Source organism: Chondrus crispus, genomic scaffold (assembly GCF_000350225.1).
Source record: "Chondrus crispus Stackhouse genomic scaffold, scaffold_206, whole genome shotgun sequence".
Taxonomy (NCBI): domain Eukaryota; phylum Rhodophyta; class Florideophyceae; order Gigartinales; family Gigartinaceae; genus Chondrus; species Chondrus crispus.
In genome coordinates, this window is record NW_005179077.1 from 41,721 (window position 1) to 66,185 (window position 24,465).

The 24,465-nt window shown below is 51.4% G+C and overlaps 12 protein-coding genes; 5 read left to right on the forward strand and 7 right to left on the reverse strand.

Annotated features, from left to right (window-relative positions):
• The first annotated feature begins 393 nt into the window (after positions 1 to 393).
• Positions 394 to 1,431, forward strand: CHC_T00008765001 ([acyl-carrier-protein] S-malonyltransferase). The gene has a single exon (XM_005715021.1). The coding sequence runs from the start codon at positions 394 to 396 to the stop codon at positions 1,429 to 1,431; it is 1,038 nt and encodes a 345-aa protein (XP_005715078.1).
• A 92-nt stretch (positions 1,432 to 1,523) lies between these two features.
• CHC_T00003914001 (hypothetical protein) lies at positions 1,524 to 2,245 on the reverse strand. XM_005715022.1 is given in 2 exon segments: positions 1,524 to 1,696; positions 1,697 to 2,245. The coding sequence occupies 1 exon segment, from the start codon at positions 2,243 to 2,245 to the stop codon at positions 1,697 to 1,699; it is 549 nt and encodes a 182-aa protein (XP_005715079.1). The 3' UTR covers positions 1,524 to 1,696.
• Positions 2,246 to 2,878: 633 nt separating this feature from the next.
• On the reverse strand, positions 2,879 to 4,379 carry CHC_T00003915001 (hypothetical protein). XM_005715023.1 is given in 4 exon segments: positions 2,879 to 3,194; positions 3,195 to 4,011; positions 4,137 to 4,228; positions 4,229 to 4,379. 2 exon segments carry the CDS (start codon positions 4,226 to 4,228, stop codon positions 3,195 to 3,197), a joined length of 909 nt encoding a protein of 302 aa, XP_005715080.1. The 5' UTR covers positions 4,229 to 4,379; the 3' UTR covers positions 2,879 to 3,194.
• Positions 4,380 to 4,511: 132 nt separating this feature from the next.
• On the reverse strand, positions 4,512 to 6,259 carry CHC_T00003916001 (hypothetical protein). XM_005715024.1 is given in 2 exon segments: positions 4,512 to 5,008; positions 5,009 to 6,259. The coding sequence occupies 1 exon segment, from the start codon at positions 6,257 to 6,259 to the stop codon at positions 5,009 to 5,011; it is 1,251 nt and encodes a 416-aa protein (XP_005715081.1). The 3' UTR covers positions 4,512 to 5,008.
• Positions 6,260 to 10,646: 4,387 nt separating this feature from the next.
• CHC_T00003917001 (hypothetical protein) lies at positions 10,647 to 12,631 on the forward strand. XM_005715025.1 is given in 2 exon segments: positions 10,647 to 12,182; positions 12,183 to 12,631. The coding sequence occupies 1 exon segment, from the start codon at positions 10,647 to 10,649 to the stop codon at positions 12,180 to 12,182; it is 1,536 nt and encodes a 511-aa protein (XP_005715082.1). The 3' UTR covers positions 12,183 to 12,631.
• A 2,283-nt stretch (positions 12,632 to 14,914) lies between these two features.
• Positions 14,915 to 15,211, reverse strand: CHC_T00003918001 (hypothetical protein). Its single transcript, XM_005715026.1, has one exon. The coding sequence runs from the start codon at positions 15,209 to 15,211 to the stop codon at positions 14,915 to 14,917; it is 297 nt and encodes a 98-aa protein (XP_005715083.1).
• A 27-nt stretch (positions 15,212 to 15,238) lies between these two features.
• On the reverse strand, positions 15,239 to 15,367 carry CHC_T00003919001 (hypothetical protein). The gene has a single exon (XM_005715027.1). The coding sequence runs from the start codon at positions 15,365 to 15,367 to the stop codon at positions 15,239 to 15,241; it is 129 nt and encodes a 42-aa protein (XP_005715084.1).
• A 1,432-nt stretch (positions 15,368 to 16,799) lies between these two features.
• On the forward strand, positions 16,800 to 17,417 carry CHC_T00003920001 (hypothetical protein). Its single transcript, XM_005715028.1, has one exon. The coding sequence runs from the start codon at positions 16,800 to 16,802 to the stop codon at positions 17,415 to 17,417; it is 618 nt and encodes a 205-aa protein (XP_005715085.1).
• A 611-nt stretch (positions 17,418 to 18,028) lies between these two features.
• CHC_T00010169001 (DNA mismatch repair protein MLH1) lies at positions 18,029 to 20,756 on the forward strand. Its single transcript, XM_005715029.1, has 3 exons — positions 18,029 to 18,634; positions 18,701 to 20,407; positions 20,532 to 20,756. The coding sequence occupies exons 1-3, from the start codon at positions 18,029 to 18,031 to the stop codon at positions 20,754 to 20,756; spliced, it is 2,538 nt and encodes an 845-aa protein (XP_005715086.1).
• On the forward strand, positions 20,419 to 20,595 carry CHC_T00003922001 (hypothetical protein). Its single transcript, XM_005715030.1, has one exon. The coding sequence runs from the start codon at positions 20,419 to 20,421 to the stop codon at positions 20,593 to 20,595; it is 177 nt and encodes a 58-aa protein (XP_005715087.1).
• Positions 20,757 to 20,828: 72 nt separating the features above from the next.
• On the reverse strand, positions 20,829 to 21,221 carry CHC_T00003923001 (hypothetical protein). Its single transcript, XM_005715031.1, has one exon. It carries the CDS (start codon positions 21,219 to 21,221, stop codon positions 20,829 to 20,831), a length of 393 nt encoding a protein of 130 aa, XP_005715088.1.
• A 1,540-nt stretch (positions 21,222 to 22,761) lies between these two features.
• On the reverse strand, positions 22,762 to 24,111 carry CHC_T00003924001 (hypothetical protein). The gene has a single exon (XM_005715032.1). It carries the CDS (start codon positions 24,109 to 24,111, stop codon positions 22,762 to 22,764), a length of 1,350 nt encoding a protein of 449 aa, XP_005715089.1.
• Between the last annotated feature and the right edge of the window lie 354 nt (positions 24,112 to 24,465).

A 24,465-nucleotide genomic window follows, 5' to 3' on the forward strand; every position in this document is an offset into this window, starting at 1 on the left:
CTATGAAAGTGACGCCATCCTTCCAGGCGCCCCGGTGCCCATCTAACTTGCCCCCAGACACCCGATATGCACCCGCTTTCCTACCCCCCCCCCCTGGGGCGCCCACGCTGGAGAGAAATAGCTGTAATGGATTCATCCTACAGTACACACGTGTACACCACATACACGTCTTCATCTACTCCCCGTTTTGATCTCACACACATTCTGTTCTGCACTGCACATGCAGCGCCACCACTCCTTGGCAATCGTTTCCATATCGATTGCCTCGTCTTTCCTGTGCTCACCACCCAGTTTAAACAATGTCCATCCCCCAAACTAAACCGTCCCCCCGCCATCCCCTCTAGCCAAACCGAACCATCCCCCTTCAATCCACCCCATCCCCCCCCATCCAAAATGGCTCGCCTCCCGACCTTCGCCCCCCCGCCACTCCTCCCTACGGCGCGGCCCCGCTCGACCTTCTCGCCGCGCACGCCAATCTGCTCTCTCGGGGGCATAGTCCTAGCCCCGGGGCAGGGCGCGCAATCGCCTGGCATGTCGCGCACGTGGATCGAAGCATCTCCCGCAGCGAGCGCCATCTTCACCAAGGCGGACGCCGTGCTCTCCGACTCGCTGGGCCGCCCGCTCTCCGAGCTCATCCTCTCCGCGGACGCCGCGACGCTCGCGCGCACCGACATCGCGCAGCCGGCCATCTTCACGGCGTCTATGGCGTGCTGGGCCGCGCTCGTCGAGACGGACGCCTTCGACAAGGCCAAGCTCACGGCCACCGCGGGCCTCTCGCTCGGCGAGTACACCGCCCTCGCCATCGGCGGTGCCCTCTCGTTCGAGGACGGGCTCAAGCTCGTCGCGCTGCGTGGCCGCGCTATGCAGGACGCCGCTGACGCCTCCGACGGCGGTATGCTCGCCTTGATCGGCGCCAACGAGGACAAGGCCCGCGCCGTCGTCGACGCCTGCGCGAACGGGGATGTCCTCGTCGCCGCCAACTTTAACGCGCCCGGCCAAGTCGTGCTTTCCGGCGCCACGGCTGCCATCGATCGCGCTGCAGAGTTTGCCGCCGCGGAGATGAAGCTGCGTGTTGCTAAGCTCGATGTCGCCGGCGCGTTTCATTCCCCGCTCATGGCACCGGCAGCAGAGAGATTGCGCGAGGCACTCGATCAGACGAAGATTGGATTGCCGGATGTCCCGGTCATGTCAAATGTCACGGGTCAGCCGCATGCGGTTGGGAGTATTAGAAAAATGTTAGAGAAGCAGCTCACTAGTTCCGTGCGCTGGGCGGATTGCATCAACTATTTGAAGGGTGAGGACAAGTGGAGTGGAGAGGGAAACAGCTGGGTGGAACTCGCCCCGGGGAAGACACTTTCGGGAATTATGAGGAAGATTGATAGGAAGACAAAGGTTGTCAACTTTGACCAAGCGCCTGTTGAAGCTGTGTGAGCGAATGCGCTACGCCACAAGGAATAAAGTTCGATGTGTGCGCATTTCATGCTGCACGATGAATTTGCTTGCGAGGGCTCATCTGCCTGTCGTATCGGCGGCACCTCTTTGAGGGGCACAGTTTTAACTTTACCGCCAGTAACATGAGTAAATCGCCAAACTAGTCTTCCAATCCTTTCGTTTGCTCACTACTAACTCGCGGCTCCCTAAGCAATACTGCCAATGATTCTCACATTCGTTGAGACAGACGCAAACGCTCTCATCTTTAGTTTGAAACAAAAGTGACCGGCCGCGAACCCATGAAAGTTGGACGCTTGCTCTTGGTCGACGCGCGCGGGCGCGTATGGGGCAGTGGGAACTTGAGGTCCGTCTCCATAAACTGTAGTGTGTTCGGGCGACGCACGTCCTCGTCAGCAACCTCTTGCACCTTCAGCACCTGAATGGATGACCAGCGCGCGCGATGGCGACCGCTCATTTCCATATACATCTGCTCGACTGCACCGGTCATCGTGACATCGCGATACTCCTTGTACATGTTCACCGTGTCGGAACGAGACTTGTATCGCAGCCAGACACCGATGTTTTTGACCGCTGAAATGTTCTTTTCGTGGATCTCATTCACAGAAAGGATCTCGCCGTTTGCTTTCTTGACACGCTTGAGCTTCCGCAGAAAGTACCAGAATCGCGACTTTGCGACAACAGGGTTGGGCGCAAAGATCCGCATGCGGTAGACGGCGGTCTCCTCATCAGGCTTGGAGCCGCCCTTTCCTGGGACCATGCGGCCGACCACATGGTACTGATGGAGCCAAGTCATTGATGTGTTTGACGTGCGGGGACGACAAGTACCGAAGGTCAAGGGAGCTACTTTTTTCGCTCGCGTAGGTCAAGCCACTGAGACAGAAATTGGACACAGATCGCAATGAGTACGGTCGGCGGCGTCGACCAGCACGATTCTGAAAGTAACTGAGTTTTTGCAACTATTTGCGAAAATATTTGATTAGATCTGGAATCATGATATACTTCAGCAAGACTGGCTCATAAATCCGAAAATGTACTGGACAAGGTGAAGGCTATGGAACGCACTTTCGATAACTGCCCGATGACGTGGTGAAGGGTGCAGGCGCGTCTCCGCACGTTCACCTTTGGCAGTACTGTAGTGCCCCGGAAAACGCAATCCCTCCTCTGATTTTGATGCCCTCGTTGGAGGTTTTCTGCTTGTCGTATCGGTCTAGCGCTGTGATAGACGACAGAACTTTCTCTTGTGACGTAACTTAGAAGCAAAGGCGCCAGGGTGGAAGTGAACCGCTGGTCGTTAGGTGCAAGATTTTGGTGCGAAGCAGTGACAACACAACAAAATCTTTTGGTTCAAAAATCTAGATAGTGCATCAGCAAGAATTGAGTTCCCTCAACTACTCAAACATTGACGGAGGGGGCAAGGATTTAACGGCACCGGCCGAAATCAAGAGCTCTTCATTGTTTGTAACAGCCAATACAAGAGAATGAAGTAGGAATCTGTCCGCATTGAGGATACAGTACTGGGTTTGTTCCCGATTTACGTCAGAGGCATCCACATGGTACGATGAGCAAGAACCATTGTCCCCATGCATCTACTGAATCGCGCAAGATCTCTCCTCGACAGAAGAATAACAATGTAGGCGCAATCTGCGACGCTACTTTTTCGACGCGAGCATGTACCCAGCGTCACTCGTGAAACAGGTGCCCATAGTTACAATTTATTCCACGTGTACCAACTGCTCTTCCCTTCATTTTGCTTTTACTGCGGATGCCTCAGTGGTCTCGGCGGCCTTATCCGCAGCCTTCTTCTCTGTGAGTTTCAGCATGATTTTGTTGTCTACGAGATCGTGAAGTGCGATGATGGACCTAATCAATGCGGAAACGTAAAGGACGAGCATCATGTCATTTGTCTTCGTATTGAAACCCTTTACCAAGTCTGGAATATTCAGACTTGGCAATAGGTTAAATACGTCCTGCATGTTGTACATGATTTCGTTATTAATGGGAAGTCTTCCCTCCGCGACGTCGGCAAGATATGCCTGCAATTCTGCAAGGCGGCTCTTGAGGGATTTTAGTGCTGCCAGCTTAGCAGTGATTTCTCCGGTGAGACTCGATACAGAAGCGTCCTTGATATCGCGCAATAGATGCCCGACGCCAACCTCCTCCGCGTCCGCCGCGTTAATTTCGCTTGGGAGATGTTCAAATGTTCTGTTGACGCTTCCGTCTTTCTGTAGTTCGTCGACAGAAATGTATGCTTCTGTAGGGAGACCAAGATCCTTCGGCTTAACATCAACAATGACAAGGACTGGCTCCGAGCAATACTTGTGTATCAGATCGTTGATCTGAAGGTCTCCAGTGTGGATCTTGGGACCCGTGGAATACCATCCCACAATTCGCTCGCGCGCATTGACTTTTCGGAACATTGCAAACATGTTCTCGAGATAGTCATGATCTAAAAACCAGACGGAAGAGTCCTTCTCATCTTCTTCAAAAGGCACAGCAAAAGAATTTGTACAACTGACTTTTCCTTTCACAACTTGACCGAGAAGAATTCCCACAGCGCGTCTGAAATCACAAGCAAATTCGAGGACATGTGGTCGCGGTTAGACATCCTGCATAAATCTGCACAAAGGCGGGGGTCATGGAACTGCCGCAGGATGAGTGACCAAGTGTTAAACTTGGATACTTACTTGTTACTGTCTTTGCTAACGCGGTTATAATGATCGATGACGCTGAGAAGCACCAGTGGGTGCACCGCGACAGACTTCAGATTCGAAGACATTGTGTCGGTGGCGGCTTCAAGTCAAGACGACGCGGCTATTCTGACGCAATATTGGTCGATCGCCGCTTCAACGGCCGCTTGCAATCGCACAATTGCAATCAAGCGAACTTCTTCGAGAATGAAGACAAGGAGGATGAGAATGATTGCAGCGCCAAGACCTGAACACGGACTGCCGGATACGTGTACTGAGCAGCAAAATTAGGGAACGCGAAGCGCAAAGCGGAATCGATCGAGGGCTGGAACCTTTGCCAAGACAAATGCAACACGTGGACAGGACTGTATCTACGCTACTGCATGGTAACCCCTCATGCGATGACTTTATCGAAGAATGGTCAGAAAATTTCAAATTGTTTCGCATTTTTTGTAATAGGTTTCCCTCTAGTACAGTGCTGTATCCTATTACCGTACAGTACGATGCCGGAAGAATTCATAAAAACTCTGCGAGAGGTCTGCTTTAGCTTCCGCAAGAGCGTATCCTGTCTCTAGAAACACAATTCAGGTGCTCCTAGAGTACTCTTCTCCTTTCAGTACACATAGTTCAACCGTCTTCACGATTGACCCTTCGGAGCAGGACGTTTTATCCTGATAACTATGCGGTGCTGTTCTAGCTCGAGGGCGATTGAGGGTGAAAAAATTACGCTGGAACCCTTTTTGTTAGCAATCCATTGATCGACATCAAAACTGTAAACCAGTTCTGCAATCATTAGATCGCGGCAATGACTTGTCCCTTGTCTGAGATGAGGGTAGTCGAACTACTTGCAGTTTCATCCACCGTTTTGTTCATCTGCAATTAGACTCCCTCTCTTTTTCAACTGCATCTGAAATGGGCACATTTTGTGTTTCTGTGATTTTCACCTCATCCCCGATGTTAAGGTGGACCACTCGACTTCTATGTGTGGGCACCAAGTTTTGCCCGAAAACCACCGCTTTTTTAAAGCTCCGAAAAGTCTTAAGTGCTTCTGTTGGTTGATTCTCCACATCCAGTACCGCAGTAGACGGATCCACAGTCACAACCTTGCATCTAGTACATGGTTGCGCGACCTCAAACGTCGCTTTCTCCCCAATTTCCAATTTCTTAAATCTGTCTTCTTCGAATGGCAGAAGACCCTTCCCGGCGATCACTATGTTCGGCCGAAACCGCGAAATTTCTAACTCTCTGCCCGACCTTTCCGACAGATCACCAAGCGACGCCTCTGATACCAGCAAAAACGGGTAGGCGTCCGAGAACGACGTCTGATACTTTCCAGGCTTCACGTGTTTGTTTTCGATTCTTCGCACAAACCCTTCTCGCATTCGCACCAGCCGTAGGTTTGGGGTTCCCAGAAATGTCACAAAGAAGTTTGCGATATCGTCGCCCTGATCGATCGCATCACAAGTGGCCATGAGGTGCGTCACTGATTGCTTGCTCCCCCACTTTTTCACATCATGTACAAATGGCTCCATACCAGGAGCCTCCAGGTATAACCTGCCCCGCTCGTCAAACGATGGACGCACCAAAGTCAACCGCGGTTGTTTTTTCTGAGTGAGACTTCGCCCAGTGCTGTCAACAACCATAAAGAGCCGGTCATCTTGGAGACCTCGATCTGTCACACGCGCACTCTCGACGGGAACACCCGCACATGCCTTGATAGGGTAGATGAATAACTGCGAGACTCGAACTTTCGTATCGCTTGCCTCGTATGGCGTTACATCCGCAGAAGTAACGGAAGCTTCAGACGTTGCTATATCTTCGGCAGCCACGGCGACGCTATCGGTCGTGCGGGGCGCTTCAAAGCTGCGAGCTCTCACTTCATCTTCTTCGCTAACGGTGGGGCCAACAGATTTGTGATAGACTGCAATAGCGACGCGAATGCCAAAGCCCAGCGCGAGATTCGCGATACAGATTACTGCAACTCGCCCCGCCGCGTCAAGAATCGTGTATGCATCCGGTAGAGCAAACATTTCCAGTCGGGTCGGAATGTCCGGGGGTGGTGGCCTACCAATACGCGGTGTGTAGCTCCCACGGCTTGGTAGAAAGGGCGGCAGCCTCATGTGTTGGTTCCTGTTAGATGAAACACTGGTGGCTGGTACGGTACTCCCCCAGGAATGCTTGCGCTCAGTCGAAGCGGTGGGTCCAGCGAGAAACTATGACAATGAGGTGCAGCTCCTTGGGTCCACTCAGTTGCTGCCAGCGCAAGGGCCGCGATAAGCAGGGACCGTTATCGCAGTAGGCGCTGAATCTTTCGGGGGCAGTGTCATAGTGAGATTATGCGGCCATCACGAGCTCGAAAAATAAAACCCCGGAATTTTGCATGCCGTCAACCGAATGTAAACCACTCCCAGCACGAGGGAAAAGGAGGTGTTTGCGTTGTCACTACTGTACCTGTGCCCCACCACTGTCGATCTTTCTTACCGCATACAACTGCAATGGTCGAGGGTTGAGTTTGCGCACAGACCTCCTGTCAATACTGCCGTAGATAGTGAATTCGATCATCACGTGAAGGCCTGTATATTTGAAAACTTGAGTCAGCTGTTCTATCTCACATACAGTCGGCCACAACCCTACGCTATAGACAAGTCTTTTAGAAACGTACTCCTTACGTAAATTCGGTCCCTTCGAACGCTGTTAAAAACTCCTCAACACCGCTAACAGTGCGTCTTAAGGGCGCCGTGTTTTTGGGGTAGCGATTTCGTCAAGGACTCACATGGTGTCTCAAGATTGAGCAAAATGGCTTCGAAATGCTCCTCATACGACTCATATTGTCATCTCCGACAGCAGCTTGCATTTACACAGGTGTAGTCTCGGCTACTGGAAGTAAATGATAATTTTCCTAACACTGCACACCTAACAAAGACGAATTTCGCTTGGCAAGAAAGTCTGCTCAGTTTTTGTGGACGAGAGCAATGATGTTGTTGTACACAATTACCTCAAGCTATCCAGTGGATAAGAACTTCTTACATCTCTGGCTCCTTCTTTCGCTGATGCACCGCAGGATATTTTAGTCCCAGGGGCCCGTCCCCAGACGTATTGTTCTCCACAGATGCATCGTTGTTGCATGAAGTAGTGAATTACCTACACGGGTTTTCTCATTCTCCGCAACCTTGCGACAAGTGCTCCATAAACTAATACCTTCTCCATGTACTGTTGAAACAGTATCGGAGAACCTAGCAAGCACTTTCTGCATATCTCGTTCAGTCACGAGTACTCATGGAAATGGGAAGGCTCATGTCACACCTTAAGATCATCATTTCCCTCTATTGAGTGGCGCATCCGCTGCTCAAGACAGACGGTTGACTCGAAAACGTTAAAATTCTTATCTGCGCATCCTAAGAAAGAGGAAATAGTTGTTATTCGGCTGGCAGTATGACAGAAAGCACCTGAAATTCGTGCTGCTTAAATTGACCGTTAACGATCTATATGTGAAGGCCAAACTCTGTGCCTCTCGCATCGCACTTTAAGGTGGGGTGAGGCACCTGGTGCCATATCAATAAGTGGGGAATGGGAAATTTCGAAATAGCTTTAAAAGTCGAGGAACACAGAGCAGGGGTAGTAATGTATGGATTCCTACTCACCACGTTCGGGTGATGCTACGTCATTGTACAGTGGATAATAGACGGGGCTGATAGGTTGAAAACTATCAATTTGCAACTGGCGTGGATGTGCAGATGTATTTTGAGATGGAACGCAAGATCGAAGAGATCGCGCACAGAGGCAACATTTCGAGCTGGAATAGCATCTAATGCGTCTCATGGACACAGAAAGGTTGCTGTCTCAAAAGCCCGAGGTGGTGGGAAAGCGATGCCTAGTTTGCAGTGATGATGACGATAGAAACGAGCTGGTTCTCGTAAACAGATGGCCATGCAGCAGCTGGACTCATTCCTCGGTGTTTCAATCTTTTATGAGCAATAAAGCACTACTGTGGCGAGGATGCACGTGGATGAAACGTCCTTTCATGCAGATCGAGAAGCTGTTTTTAGAAGCGAGGAGATCCTGTCCGTTGTCTGTGAGTCTACAGTGTGGTACAACGTGTAGCATACTATACAGAAGACACGTGACCGGTAATCAGCGGATTGTTGAGGTTTCGAAGCTAGAAACAGCATGCTGTACTGTAGCATGCGCCATGTCAGACAACTCCGTAGACAGAGGTCCTCACCCCGTGGTGGGGGAAGGGTAACTTACCCTGAAGGGGACTGTACCCATAGTACCTTGGTAGCAAGTTGCCGTACGCTGCGCTGTACCTTCAAGGTATTGCTACTAGCAAGGGTACTGTCGCATATTGCCTCGTGTGAGAGATTCCGGGCACTTCGAATACAGGACTCTTCCCGTTGCATGTCAGAGGCGTCCTCAAATGCTGGTTTTTCTGTGCGAGCTGCAGCGGGTGGGGAAGACTCATGTGTGCTGTTCACAGCACATGAACAGCAGTTGAACAGCGGCAGCAGATTTGGCCCCTGAATTCAGAACGGACCAATGACCATTCAGCTTAAATGATTGAGGTGATCGCCCTCACCAGCAATGCCTTTCAAATTCAACCTAAAAGAGGCCTGCCATGCAGCGCCCGTTTCGGCATCCTTGCTGGAGCCGTTCTATCTCATCTGTCTCAGCTGCCAGAGGAGCTGCCCGTGGAGTACCAGGGTAGCCTTTCAAAGTTTCAAAGCCCTGTTGAAGCTTACCAGATCCACGCCCATGCAACCGCCCTGCTAAATTAGGTTGAGGCTGTATCATCAGCTACGCTACAGCCACCCCTTCAAATTCAACCCAAAAGAGGCCTGCCATGCAGCGCCCGTTTCGGCATCCTTGCTGGAGCCGTTCTATCTCATCTGTCTCAGCTGCCAGAGGAGCTGCCCGTGGAGTACCAGGGTAACCTTTCAAAGTTCCAAAGCCCTGTTGAAGCTTACCAGATCCACGCCATGCAACCGCTCCGCTAGGTTGATGCTGTATCATCAGCTACGCTACAACCACCCCCCGTGCTCCCCCTACACTCACTTACACACAAAACCGCTTCACCCATACACTCCCATGCCCACCCTCTCCTTCCGAATATAAACCTACCCCCTCCACCCATCCTCCCCCTCATCGCACCCCAAACCATCCACCATGACCACCACCCCAGATCTATCCACGCCGCACCGCCTTACGCGCCGCACCTTCTTCTGGCAGGTCCATGTCCCGCGCGCCACATCCACCGCCGTTGTCTCGCACGGTCGCCACACCGCTGCCGGCCGCGACCGCGTCAAGCACTTCGACTCCACCGCCGCCGCCCTGGAGTGGGCGCACAGCGCCGTCCAGGATAAGCTGCGTGCCGGTTACGAACATGTTCCGCCGGAGGACCACAACATGCTTCCGGCCCAAGAGGACAAGGAGCAGAAGGAGGAGCCACAGGTCGAAGGAGACGCTTCCGCTCAGAGAAGGTCCGGCCGGAAGAGGCACGCCCCCCAAAAGTTCCAGCCAGATGCTGCCGCTAAGAAGGCCAAGACCAAACCGAACCAGAAGGCAAAGAAGGAGCCGCAGCCGTCTGTTAGTGGAAAGCCTGCCAAGAATACCACCCGTCACACGTCTAAAACGAAGCGCGGCCTGCGCGGACAATCTGCTGTTGACACGACCGCTCCCTTGGGTGTCGTTGATCCTGCCTCCAACTCAGACGGCGTCATCGTTACGGATCGCAGTTCCCCTGGTGCCCCGGTTGTCTACGATGTCATGCTGGTCTTGTTTTCCAAGGCCCTGAGACATGATAAGTTCATCGTGTTGCAGCTCATCGAGGAGCAGAACCCCAAGGGCTTTCTGCTTTACGAGCGCTGGGGAAGGACGGGGACGTCCGGCATGTCGCTCTCGACTAGTTTTGGACAAGGCAAATTACAACACGCTCTTTCTGCCTTCCATGACAAGTTCAAGCTGAAGACTGGCCTACCCTTTGATCTCAGAGACACAGCCCCTATTAAGGGCAAGTATCGTATGGTCAAGCAGAACTTCCAGGTGAAGGCGGAAGCCTTCGCTTCAGAGCATGCCCGCTGGCAGTATTGGGTTGGCGATGGTGTTGATGGCAAGGCCAATGGGTGGTACGAATATGACGAGTCGGGGACCACTCTCGCCGAGCAGCTTTACATGGAATTTCAGAACAACCCCTGGCTCACGGAACGTATTGTCGCCAGTGGTCAATGGTCTTACCTCGTCAATCTCTTATCTATGACTCAGACTAACATTGTTCATCCGAACCACACGTGCCGTCACATTCGCCGCGTTGCACCGGGAGAGAACCCGGATGATTACGATCCCACCGATGACTTTCCGGGCACCACGACAAACGCAATAGCGCCGTCTGTTCTTCCTCTTAACGTCAAGGCGAAGAAGCCGAACGTGCTTCCTGTAACGACGAAGCCGGCGCACAAGGTAGAGCCAGCACCGCATGCGAGCACTTCAGATGCTGCGCCGGCCAAGACCTCCATGAAGAAAGAGCCAGCTCAAGAACCAGCTACTGCCCAGGACGTGCAGGTAATCATTCCGGTCGATACTATGTGTCCGAATGCCGAGCGGTATGTTGTCTTTGGTGATTTCGATGCGACCCTCAACCAGACCAATATTATGAAGGGGAACAACAACAACAAATATTACAGGATTCAATTGTTGCAACATAAGAAGACGAAACGCTTCCTCCTTTGGACGCGCTGGGGACGGGTTGGCGAGGCGCGAAGCACACAGACAAAACTCCAGTCCTGTAACGGCCAAGAGGGGTGCGAGCAAGCCTTTGAGAAGAAGTTTAGCGACAAGACTGGCAACTTATGGGACAACCGCGACAACTTTGTACCCCGCAAGAAAAAGTATGAAATGCTGGAAATGGATTACACCACGAAAAAGGAGGAAGACGTGAAACCATTGATAATGTCTCTGAAGAGCAAGGAAGAGAATGTTGAGTACCTTCCTTCGTGCTTGCCGGACGAAACTCGTGATTTGATCGAAATGCTGTTTGAGGAGGACGTGTACATTGACGCCCTCAGGGAATTTGAAATCGACGTTAACAAGATGCCGTTGGGTGCGTTGTCGACCGACCAAATTCAGAAGGGTGTTGCGGTTCTCGAAGAGCTTGAACAAGCTCTCAAGGCCTCTGGGAATCAACGTGCGAAACTGGAGCGGCTATCTTCGCAATTCTACACGACGATTCCTAGGGATTTCGGGAGGACTCGTCCCCCTGTGATTTCCAATCCCGACATGCTGCAGAAGTGCTACGACATGTGTAATGTTCTTCTCGATATGGAGAAGGCCACCGACATGATGTCCAAGGCTGCAGACACAGTCAAGGAAGAGAAGGAAGATCCTCAGAAACTCCCTCATCCAACGGAGGCACAATATGCGTCACTGAATGCCGAGCTCAAACATATACCGAGAGACAGCGAGGAGTATGATGTGGTTGCGAAGGCGTTCGATAAAACCAAGGGACAGTATGAAAGCGCCAAGCTCCTTGATGTTTGGCGCGTTGAAAGAATGGGTGAGAAGGCACGGTTCGAGCAGGTGAGCCATCACAACAACTACTTACTCTGGCATGGAAGTCATATCGCTGCTATTTCGGCAATTCTCGCAACAGGTCTGAGAATCATGCCACATTCTGGAGGCCGGGTGGGCCGCGGTATCTATCTGGCATCAGAAAATGGAAAGAGCCAATCGTATACGACGCCGGAGTGTCGGCGCAAGGTTGGCTGCATGTTTCTAGCAGAGGCGGCGCTTGGGAAGATAGCTGAGATTATAAAAGACGATCCGAGCTTGAAACGGCCCCCCAGTGGTTTCGATTCGGTGAGAGCCTGCGGCAGACAAACACCGGGTGGGTTCAAGGAAGTTCAATTCGATGATAGACATGTCAAGTTGCCTGTTGAGCAACCTGTTGATAACCCCAAAGCCAAAGACAGTAGCTTCCGTCAAGATGAGTACTTGATATACAACGAAGCACAGGCGAGAATACGATATGTAATAACTGTGAAGAAGGGCTAGAAATAATTGCATTAAGTTGGGATACATTCATCGTTCGAGACATAATTTGTCTGCTCTCCCTTTTCTGGGCTTTCTAAGCATAGTTCTGGTCAAAAAAAACAAGCTGTACGTGAGTGGATGTGTTATCTCTATTAGATCCGATCGTCCATTAGACCACCGCCGTTAGTTCAGTCTGGAGTTAGTTGGCCTTCACGAGATTGTATGAGCATCGTTAAAGCCACCTTTCAAAAGCTGAAGTAGTGATCGTAGGATCAAGTAGATGTTTTAAGTTACAACGCTGCTCTAAATCTGCAGGATCTCAAAGAATTCAAGGTAGACGGCTGGTTCTGGTTCCCTCTCAGACTTTTTCTACGCTACGACCTAATAAATCCCTAGTGAGGTACAGGGCCGCGACAAAATGTGTGCAGGTCACGTCTTGAAGCGTTGGGCACTACACACGCTTATGGAAACGAATGCCAACAGGACGAAAGCAATTGTTCAAAAGCAGACCCATAAAGCTTTTCACAATTTCAATCCTGCAAAGGCGTAGAGACTGCCAAGGAAAACTTCATATCGAAACATACGCTTCTGTCGCGTAGCACGAACGAACCCTTTCATTCTCTTCGTATGTCTAATTCCGCTTATTGCCCTACATGTCCTCCGAATGTTGCTCTCATCCCTCTGCTATTCTTCACTGTCCTTTTTCGTGACTCCCTGTCAGAAGTGCATCCTTTCATTCTGTCCGGTGCTGGCCCGTTGCTCGCAACTATGCGTGAGCCGCTACCGTCAATGATTCTCAGCATGACCCCCCTGAAACCGTTAATATGCTTTTTGAGCTGGTGGCAATGGTGAGAGGGAATTTGGTACAGTAGTCGAAATCTACAGTACCGTTGGTACAGTAGTCTCTCTTTAAAGGAATGACCCGCAAAAGAATATTCTTTTTAGTAGAGTACATACACTGTTTCCCGTCCTGGGAATGGCCAAAACAACCCTATTTTCATGACATTTATTCATATACGACATAAGAATATAGTATATCGAATGTCGCTTTATCCCATGGAGTACAGTATGTAGAAGGGAACGTATTTTGGTCCTCTAAAACGGCCAAACAGATGTCCGAGATCTGCTTGGTATAATGGTCAGACGGATGTTCCGAATTTGGCTGTACTACGCTACCTTCGGTGCATCAAAAGAGATCTCTCAGCTGCCAAAGTGCAAACACAGAAGCAGACGAGAATTGATTCCTTGTTTTCAGGGGCGCCAGTAACTTTGCTGGACAAGCATCATAACTGCTGGCATAGGAATATTCTCTTTAGATGAATAATAATGTCCTTTCCCGTCCTCATTCTTACAAAGAGAGATTACTGTAATGGGGGGTCGAATAGACCCAGATCGAGCTCTAATCTATCGGAAAATATATTCGAATAGATTAGAAACATGTGGTAGAGTATCGTTTTTTCCACGGCTGAAAATTTATCATTAGATTAGAGCATCCCCACCGGCGATTGAAAAGTGCTAAATATTTTAGAAACTTGGCGAGCCTTGATTGTCCTCTCTCTATTATACACCTTTTCTTTTTTAAGACCATGCCGAGAACTGCATTGACCTGCAGGTCAACCCCACCGGCAAAAAACCGCACCCTCCTACTTGTGAAGCGCATGCTCCTACTCACTGAAGTCCGATGCAAACACCTTCACAACCTCCACGGAGTACCATGGGCATCTCTGACTTCGTGGAGGACGACATTCTCGAGATTGTTGAGGATGTTTTGTCCTCGGATAGCGAACAAACAAGACGCCACCAAAAATACGGGCAATCGATTTTAAGCCCCACGCCAAACAAAGAGACCCATGCAACACCACCAAGGCCGTTTTCTAGGCCAAACGGAAGCAGAGACGCAACACAAAGGCCAGAAAATACCCACAAAAATCAGGAGGACCACGGCACCCCCCAAGACGAGAAAAGAAGCAACTAAATTCCCCGACGCGGCCGAATGGCGAAAAGCGCATGACGCAGAACTCGATCAACTAAACAGTATGCATGCGATAGAATGGCACTCCCCAACGCCCAATATTCTCAAACGCGACATATTTCCTACGACAATGACCTACAGATACAAGCACAGCTTGGCATCGGCGAACTCACTACGGAAAGCACGCTGCTCCATTTGAGGGGACCTCATGAAACCGACCGTGCACTATGACCCGGATAAGACAGCCACATACATGGCAGACAAGACGAAAATACGAGAATTCTTCGCAATCGCCGGGTCAATGAACATGCACGTCGAGCATTGTGACATTATGGGAGCCTACCTACACCAACAATACCAACAACACAAGAAAGTATTTGTGTGGCAACCCCTCCGATTTGATGGCACGTACAAGCACAAAAGTCCACACGGCCAAATGAAAGGGAACCTCTACGGCACACCGGCCGCAGCAATCATATATAGCACGCAATTAAATAACCACCTCAAAAAATGGATACACGCAGCTACGCTCGGACACGTCACTGTTCACAAAACGGGACAACCACCACATAATTCTCATCGGGATCAGCATGGATGACTTTTTGCCAGTTGCAACTAACCCCACCCTGAGTGACGCACTGTACAAGGTACTGCGAGCCAAGTACCAAGTCAAAAGACTCGGACGCCCCGAAAAGTACCTGAACTGGACCATACAGTACAGAAAAGAAGGGATCCACACCTCCCAGCCACAGCAAATTGACAGCGAAGTGCCCATGCTCTCTCAAAACCAGAACAACCCCCTACGCACACCATACCTCGACGGTGTCAAAGTGGACCCTCCCACCAAAGAGGAGACCACACGAGAAGAAATACCTGACATATACAGCACTGCAAAAGGGGCAATCAGATACATAGCCGACTCTAACAGGCCCGACATCGCCTTCCCAGCGACAACACTAGCGAGGGCGCTAAAAAGACCCACGCAGCGCCACTGAAAACTGCTGCAACGACTGGCACAGTACCTCCACACGACCCGCACGGAGGGAATCTTTATGCCCCGAGGAACAAAACAGGGCATCACAATCGACGCGTTCTCGGACGCCGACTACGCGAAAGACGAGACGACGCCAAAATCCCTCACCGGCACCATCACGCTGCGCAACGGCTCCCCGGTACAATGGCTCTCGCAAAAACAACCGATCGTCGCCAAGAGCACACGCGAGGCGAAATACATAGCAGCCGCCGAAACCGCCTCCCTCACAATTTTGCTCGCCAACATGATGAGGGAAACGAGCATACCGACCCGCCAACCAGTCCTGCACGTCGACAATTCGGCCGCCGTGCAAATGGCAAAAAACCGGCGCCACGCGCAGACGAAACTGTATCAATGTAAGATACCCTTTCTTGCACGAGACAGGTCTAAACCCAAAGTATGGCGTATCCCCACTACCGAGCAAAAGGCGGATATATGACGAAACTGCTCAAAAACACGCTGTACCAAAAGCACAAGCACAACATACAGATGAACCCACCCCCCGCACCGCCAGGAAGCCCTCGCGTCCGGGGGAGTGTGGTTCCATCCAGAACCAACGACGCTCAGACTTCCTACATACAACGCTAACACATGGTTCTATCCAGATAAGGCAGCCCTCACAGATAAGGCATACAGCCATTTAGGTCTACCATAGCAAACAGAATAAAGTCGCTGTCGCCTCCGCCACCTCCGGAGGTCGGAGGCATCGGTCTGATCTTGGCATCACCCTACTGAGAGCAGACAAGGAATAGAACACGGTAGACAGTCATTTCAGAGCATTCTAAGCAATAAATGGACACGTGCCAGAAAGGCGAGCATAATAGTTCGTTCTGTCAATAGTTCGTATCTGTGGGTCCTGGCACGGGGCCAAATATTGAGAGGTACCTACTGTAACGGACATTGTCTATCGGGTAAATGACCCGTTAGATCTACCTATCAAAACTACGCACTTGGCAAAAAAGTCCCAATATATTTCAAAATAGACGTTTGCGGTAGAGATGCTCTTAGGGCCGTATCGCGCCGATAAACTTTGGTTAACTGTTGACAGTTGACATCATCCTTAATGCTATCTTCGCCATGCAATAACTTCATCGGAGCAGCTCAGACTATCCCTCCGTATTGAAAGAAAAACCTCCAGGGGAAGAATCGTATGTTCGAGAAGAACGCTTTGTGTTTGTCAGCAGAAGAGAAAGCTCAGGAACCCCCCCTTCCATCCCGCTTCTCGGCTCCGAACCGGAGAACTGGTCACCAATCGGTTTCATCTCCCCAAACCGTCCAAAATCCATCCTGTAATATCATAGACCACAAGAGCGCCCTCAATCACCTTCTTTGAGCGAGAAAGTTTCCTTCAGAGAATGATCCCGCCTTTGCTCTTGATTATCCCAAGCAATTCACGACCGTGAAACTCATTTCGTAAGAGTTGCACTCTCAACCGTTTCCCTATCAAGAAATCAAGGGGGCATTGTCTTCGGGAAGCCGTGCGCCCGAACTAGATATGTCGCGTTCCTCTTGCGCATCATTCTGGGGTCCATTCCGCCCGCTATTTGGAGGCCACACCCTCCAGGAGGTCGCCACATCGGCCTTCTTTCCACCATGGCTCGTTCTCGCATGGCGAGCGGTGTTTGCAATATTTATGAGCACTACCCTGATTGTCTATAGTATTCGCGGTGTGTACACATATCAATTCTACAGCATCTGGTGCCATATCGGTATCGCGATTGCTTTCACTCTCAACGCCTCCGCCTCTGCACTGTATTTATTTTCCCAGTCCCCGCGCCGCGACAACATTACCTTTCTGGCGTTTTTCATCTTTCTCTGGTTTCAGGTCTTTGCCATTGCAGCTCTTTTTCTTGATGTCGTTTTCTGGACGATCCTGTTCGACTTCGATGGGTCTCCGACTTTTGCCCAGCTATCTCAACATGCCGTTAACCTAGTGTTTGTCCTGCTCGACCTCTTGCTCTCGGCTCGCATGCAATTCAAGCTGCTTTACGGAGTAGTGTTCATAGCATACACAATTGGATACCTTACCTTTGCTTGGATTCGCTTTGCGATCACGGATGATTGGGTCTATGGGTTCTTGGACTATACGGATCAGAGTGCGGGCCTCACTGTCGCGTATTATTTTGGAGTGCTGCTTTGGGCGTTTGTAGCGGCTTTCATTATGATTCTGGTTTCGAAACTAAGCCGGTGCCCGTGCGTTACAGCGCGAAAAAAATCAACAGAGGCTGTGACAAGGGAGGAAATCGTTTAAGCGGGCCCGTTCAACAATTCTCGAGTTGCAAAGTTCCTAGAAGTGTATGATAAAAGCTGTGAGGTAAGGCGTTTCGACAACCTCCGCAGTTTTCATGGGGGAACGCTTTAATATATTTCGACTGTTGTGTGCGCGAATGTGACGCGCATTTTGCAAGCAACTCGCCTGCTTTCTTTGTTGTTCATGAGCTTAGTTCCAGATTACCTTCGATCAGACCTGCGTTCGATAGCAGAACAAATCCCACGACCCCCGTCTACACTTTTAAGATCATTGACACACGATCCACCAAAAATGAAGCAAAGGCTCTAGCTAGCTACCCTTCGAAGGGTAGCTCTACCAGAAGGGTAGAGAGAGTTTCTGTCTTGAGTTTACCCTCAATATTTTGCAAATCCTGAGTACCACTGTAATGGTCTGGATCAAACATTGCGGGATGGCGGGAAAATGTTGAAACGAAGGACCAGCAATGCAACCAGTTCTACTTTCGGAAGGGTGCAGATACCATCCCCTTTTCAGGTTGACCAAGGAGAAACTATATCATTTGCCGGCACAATCACATCTTTCAAAGTCAGTTGTTCTCTCCTTGCGGGAAAGGCATTGATAGAAGTCTATGAATGGAAGAAGAAAGCGCTCACGGCCTGACAAGTCCTCATGAAACTTGTCGAATCCGTCGCCTTCCCGAGGGCGTTATCAATCGCATCGCAGCCGGCGAAGTAGTTGTCCGCCCTTCAGCAGCACTGAAGGAGCTCTTGGAAAACAGTCTAGATGCAGGCGCATCTTCAATCACCATAACAGTCCGAAACGGTGGGCTCAAACTGTTGCAAGTCTGTGATGATGGGAAAGGTGTGTCGAAAGAGGATTTGCCATTGCTGTGCCAACGGTTTGCCACTTCCAAGCTGCGCACCTTCGAAGACTTGGCCGCTGTTTCTACCTTTGGATTCCGGGGCGAGGCTCTCGCCTCCATTTCGCATGTCGCAAGGCTTTCCCTCCTCACCAAAACGAAAGACTCCGATGTTGCGTACAAAGCCACGTATTTAGACGGCGTACTTCGAGGTGAGCCAGAGCCTACTGCGGGGTGCGATGGCACCACCATGATTATTGAGGATATGTTTTACAACCTCGTCGCTCGTAGGAATGCGCTCAAATCGCCCTCAGATGAGTACCGCGCTGTTGTGGACGTCGTCTCCAGGTACGCTATTCGGTACCCGCAAGTGTCGTTTGTTTGCCGACGTAGTCAGACTGGGAATAGCTCGAGGGCTATGTCGGCAGCAGATGTTCGAACTGAGTTATGTTCGACCGTGTCGGACAACATCCGAGCAGGGTTCGGCTCTTCTGTCGCAAACGAACTATTATCATTTGAAGTCAAAATTTATCCAGCGAAGGCAACGGTTTCGGTCTATACCACAACGGCTAACTTTAGCATGAAGAAGGCTGTTTTCGTTCTGTTCATTAACGGGCGTCTTATTGAATGTCAGCCCCTTAAAAGAGCTGTACTCGCAACATATGGCAGCTTTCTCCCGAAGAATGGACACCCTTTTGTGTATGTCGATCTGAAGATGCGACAGGCAGATATTGACGTTAACGTTCATCCGACCAAGAAAGAAGTACGATTTTTGAATGAACAACTCATAGTTGAAGCTGTCGTCGACAAGCTGATTGAAAAGCTGAAGACAACAGAGACATCGCGAACTTTCTTAGCTCAATCCATACTTGCCACGAATGGGTCCGGAATTCAGGCTGAGCCGCCAATCACTAGTTCTTCTCCCAGAGTACGGGACTGGGACTCAGAGGAGAAACTAAGGGTGCGACAGTCAAACTCTCATAATTTAAGTTTTGCTTCACAAGACATCAAAATTTTTGACGAGCTCACTGAGAAAAGCGGGGCTCTCGACGAACTTCCTGAGCCGGGAGAATCATTGCCACAAAACGATGCATCTCAGTCACTCCGTGACTCAGAAGGGTCTCCGTTTGAACGGATGGATTTGACTACTCCCGGTAATCACACTGAGACGAGGGGTCCTGGGAAAAAGAGTACCTCTTCTTCGAAGAGCAATATTATGCACGCCAAGAACAAAGTACGGACGGGAGCCGACGCCCCTGTCGGGCTTTACGATGTATATCTCAGTCGCAACAATCAATTTTCTAAAGCTATTGATATTCAAACCTGGCGGAAGCGACGAAAGCGTGCATTGCCGCTGCTTACATCCGTTGAAAATATGTTGAATGAATGTCAAAGCAAGTCGCACAGCGGCCTAACGCAAGCTCTGAAAGAGCACATATTTATCGGCGTTGCTTCGGACAACTTTGTTTTGTTGCAGCATTCGACAAAGCTTTTGCTTGCAGAAATAGGGCCGATTGTTGCGGAGCTCATGTATCAACAAATCCTAATTCGGTTTGCAGACCTTGACACCCTATCCCTTTCGCCCCCTGCTCCGCTGGTGAGATTAATCGAAGGATACACTGGCGGGAAGGGCAAGTCGGAAGTACATGAGACTGCTGACTACTGTTCGAAAATGTTGATGGACAAGGCCCCTATGCTCTCAGAATATTTTGGGATTTCAATTTCCAAAGACGGCGAAGGTGAAGTTGAGATTCACACTATCCCTCTTTTGTTTCCCAAAGTCATGCCCGATGTAAAGTATTTCGGGGCATTTTTGTACCATTTGGCTGTGGATACAAATTGGTGTGAGGAGTTTGAGTGCCTCCAGGGAATTTCTAGGGCAATAGCAGAGTGGTATGGAAGGCATTGGGATTTTGGGTCTTTCCAAGGTGACGAGACGATGGGCTCGTATGACGAGAACCGAGAACAAAACGTTGAGGGGAATTTGGCGAATGCAAAGCCAAAAACTAGCGCAGAGACTGTGGATACAAGCCGAGAGTGGCTGCTACGGCATATTTTCTTTGCGTCATTGCGAAAGGACTTTTATCCACCGCAGAGCTTTTACACGGAGAAGATTGTGAGAGAAATCACCTCAACTGCTCGATTATACAAGGTGTTTGAAAGATGCTGATGGCTGTTCGTTTCTCTGATGTCGTCCAACATGAGAGAGAGACAGTGTGCTACCTGGATGATGGTGCGGGTTTGACTGCGGAGAGAGATGAACGAATTGGAATTAGGACGACAGAACTTGTTCCCGGGGACGGAAAAGGGATGTACGTAGATATGCGATGGAACGAGTGAATGATGCGTGCGCGAGGAATAGTCATTGCCTTCTGCCCTGGACATGTGTAATAGACACTGGGCCGCATGCACGTTGGCGACTTTTTCTAAAGAATAATTGGCCAAAGGATTCTGGGCCACTCGTCTCAGAGCACAACGAACAAAATGAAGGCCGGCTGTAAGTCCTCTCGTGCATGGCTGGACTGTGAGGATGCTTCCAGCCATGTCCTGTGCAACGTTGCTGTACCCTGCTGTCAGGATACTGTATCGCACGCTGATTCTGTCGCCGGCGCATGGAGAACCTTCCGCAGCCGTGACCGAGTGTCGTACGGCGAGGGTGACTGCTCTGCATGAGGTGCCGGCAAGGACGGAAGGTGTGGGCAGACCGGACGGTGACATGGGGTGTCTTTCAGAAAGGCGGGCAAAAGGCTGGGGACAAGTTTGTGCTGACATGGGGTGTTTGTGGAGGTGACGGCGGCATGTAGATTTTTACGGGCGAGATTTGCACATACTGTACCCTTGGGTACCACAAGCAGTGAAGATGGGCACGTTGGTGAGACGGTGGGAGAAGGCGGATATTTGGCAATGCAGCCCCAGAGAATTAGTCTCGGGGCCCAGGCCACGGCGGTTGACATGCAGGAAGGCATGCGGTTTTTGGTGCTGTAGCCAACGGGGCGTTGAGAACCTCGAGCCCGCGAATGCGGGGTACTGTGGCACAACTTGCTTGGGTATGCTAGGCGCTGGCAGGAAAGAGGGCCGGAGTCCAGGTGTTACGCAACGATTTAGATGACGGCTGCTTTGTGAGAGGACGAGCACACGTCGCCTGTACCCCAGGCCAAGTGTGGCCGGGCTTAGTAAAGCCACTTTCGCACTATGTACAGAGTGACCTCGGAGGAGGCATCGGCATGCGGCGACGACGGTAAGTTGCGTGCACGCAGGGGAAAAAGCGGGGGCGGCAAAAGAAAGCGCGAGGCGTACAGAAGTGTTTGCAAAATTTGGGAGGGAAAGTAGCCGCGACGTGGGTCAACGAAAGAGAAAAGGTGCGGCATGAACAAGCCGCGGGGGCAGATACCGCAGCGTGATGCGACGGCGGCCGGGGCCAGGCTGCTGAGCGTCACCGAGCGGGCGGGCGGGGCAGCGAGAGCAGCGCGTGCAGCACAGGGGGGGGGGGGGGGGGGGTGCTGGGCGGGCCCTCGCGCATCCGGGTGTGATGTCATGGGGACGCGGGGCGTGCGCGCGTCCACGGCGGGAGTGGGCGTGCGCGCTCAAGTGATTGGCTGATGCCAAGTGGCGGCTCGGGCGCGACACTGTGTGCGGGAATGGGGCCGGCGACGGTGGCCGCACGCCGTTGGCCGCCAGGGGCGCGCCCAAATGTGACGTACTTGTACTGTAGTGCTGTAGTGCACGTCACCCGGATTCGATCGGCCCCCCGTCCCTCCCGTTGGGACAAGCCGTGCCCTGCGCCGCCCCCGTACCGCCCGCCCGTACGGTACCGTTACTGTAGTCTCCGCGCGCACCTTTCGCAAGCGCGCCCGTGCCGCCGCTTCCGCGACTCTCTCTCACTTCCGTAACCGCCGTGCTGGTGGCGTTTGCCTTACGCCCGTATGAACGGACTGGTGACGCGGCGCTGGCGCTCCGATCTCGGTTTGTCGTGTCCGTGACGGAAAGATTGCAAGATGTTACGTTTATACGTCCTTATTCTCGCCGGGACGCCGGGTTTGTAGTTTGTACCATGCAGACAGTGTCGTGGCTCCTGTCGTCACTGTGTCGCAATACTGCACCGCGATACCTGCACCGTGATACTGCACCATGAAAATGTGCTTCCTTGTTCTTCCCCCGCTCGTGAGACATTACATGCTGACGAAAAATCGGCCAGGTCATCCGCTCTTAACACTTGCGCGCCTAACCGACTAAAGCGCTAGCAATTCTGCGAAAACTTCGCCACCAGTCTGTGGCTGACAACTCTTGTAGCAAGGTTGCGCTTTAGTGATAACAGTAACAGTCATAGGTCAGTTGAAAGTACATATCGAAATATATAGTAAGGAGGGAAATTCGTGGGGCTCGAGCGACATCCTTCGATACCCGCATATAAGTCAAAAGTTGAATTCCCCTGCGGCGCGCGCTCAACTCTTGATTCGGAAACCATTCGCGCGACTTCCAGCGCTGGTCCATACACTCTGCAACTCATTACGGCCTAGGCCCAACCACGGATGAACGCGACGAGGCTCGCGACGATGATCGAACTATCGCTCGCCCAGAACCCGACCGAGCAATCGCTCGACCAGAACCTGATCGAACAAAATGACGCCCAGAGCCCGACTTGAACAGCTGACGTCCGGAGCCGGATCGAGCAAATTGCGTCCCCGCATGTACCACTGGCGTGAGCTTCACAACTTCATTACGACCCCCGTTATACGCCGCTGGCATTGTAAAGTATTCAGATTCTTGAGGCGCATGCGCCGAATCCACTCCCTTTTCTTCCCAAACCGAGATTGGTCGGTCTTCCACTGCCTCCTCTGCAAGACTAGACAGCGATATTACCCCCTGCAGCCGACCCGCTGTAGACGAACGATACCATCTCCTGTTCGATCCCGACCTCGCCAGCTCCGGCGACTGAGTCGGAACTGAATGACGATTTCTCTTCTCCATCGAGCTTTTAGAATTCCCCTTTGATTTTTCGTCCATGTCCGCGACCACAACTTCATCCTCATCAAACTCGTGCGAATCTTCCGTTGGCGCCGAAATATTGCGCTTCTCTTCACTCTGTACATCCTGAGAACTGTCCAAGGTAACCTGTGATTCCAATTCAACGTCCTTGTCACTCACACTCTTCACATCCGCAGTTGAATCATCTTTGTCGCCCTTCTTGGTCTTCTTCTCAGCACTACGCCGTCTGAACATCAAACCGCTGAACGCCGTCACAGAATAGACGAACAAGCCAGCGACGATGGAGGCGACCGCAAGCCCCGTCGTCTTCGCAATGAACGCTCCCTTCTCCTGAGATGGGTTAATAAAGTTATAAACGTAAATGCCATCCGTCTTGTAAAATACGTACAATGTGCCTGCATATGCTGCGTTGAATAAGGCGACGAGCAATACATACACCAATCGAAACTCTATCGACATCGACAACAAGACATCGAGAACGGCGACGGCAGGAGCGATGGCATTTAAAGCCAGAAGCGGATAGGAAATATCCGCAGACTGCACCGGCAAAATGGCAGCCCAAAAAACAACGGCTCCAAACACAGAAACAGTGACAAACACTTGATAAAGCGGGACAGTGACTTGTGCAACGAAACGAGCAAGGCCTCTATCTACGGGTTCCTGACCTAGCAATGTGTCGGCGGCATGACCGCCGTCTTCTTCATCAACCCGCATTGCTTCCTTCACGATGTCCTCTCGGAGGAGCTGCATTAGTGAGCAGAAAACGGCACCGACGAAGGCAAGGGCAAGGCCCGCATATGCCCATGTGGCGTACAGCCGCGGAGAGAACGCGGACGTAAGCGTGAAATAGACCATGTGGCTGACGAGCATTGCTGCAACGGCAAGACGAAAGAGCAACAGAGCGGAGGTGGGCAGAAAGCGAGATGAACCTGATTCTCGGATAGAGTGAGGGGAGAAGCAGAATCTTCTTCGGGTGCGTTCGGGTTTCGCATGCTTCTTTCGGGGGGAGGAGTCGGCCGAGCCGTCCTCTTCGGAATTGAACGAAACCGGAACATCATCGACTGCGTCGGGGTCGTAATCTACCTGGTGAACTGCCTTGAGGGAAGAGGGAGAAGAGGGGAAGGGAGCGGAAGGTTGTTCATGGATCGGGGAAATGGGTGATAGAGGACGGAGAGTCGGGGGCGGTGGTGGCGGAGTTTGAGCGTCGGGGTGCGAGGGCACCAC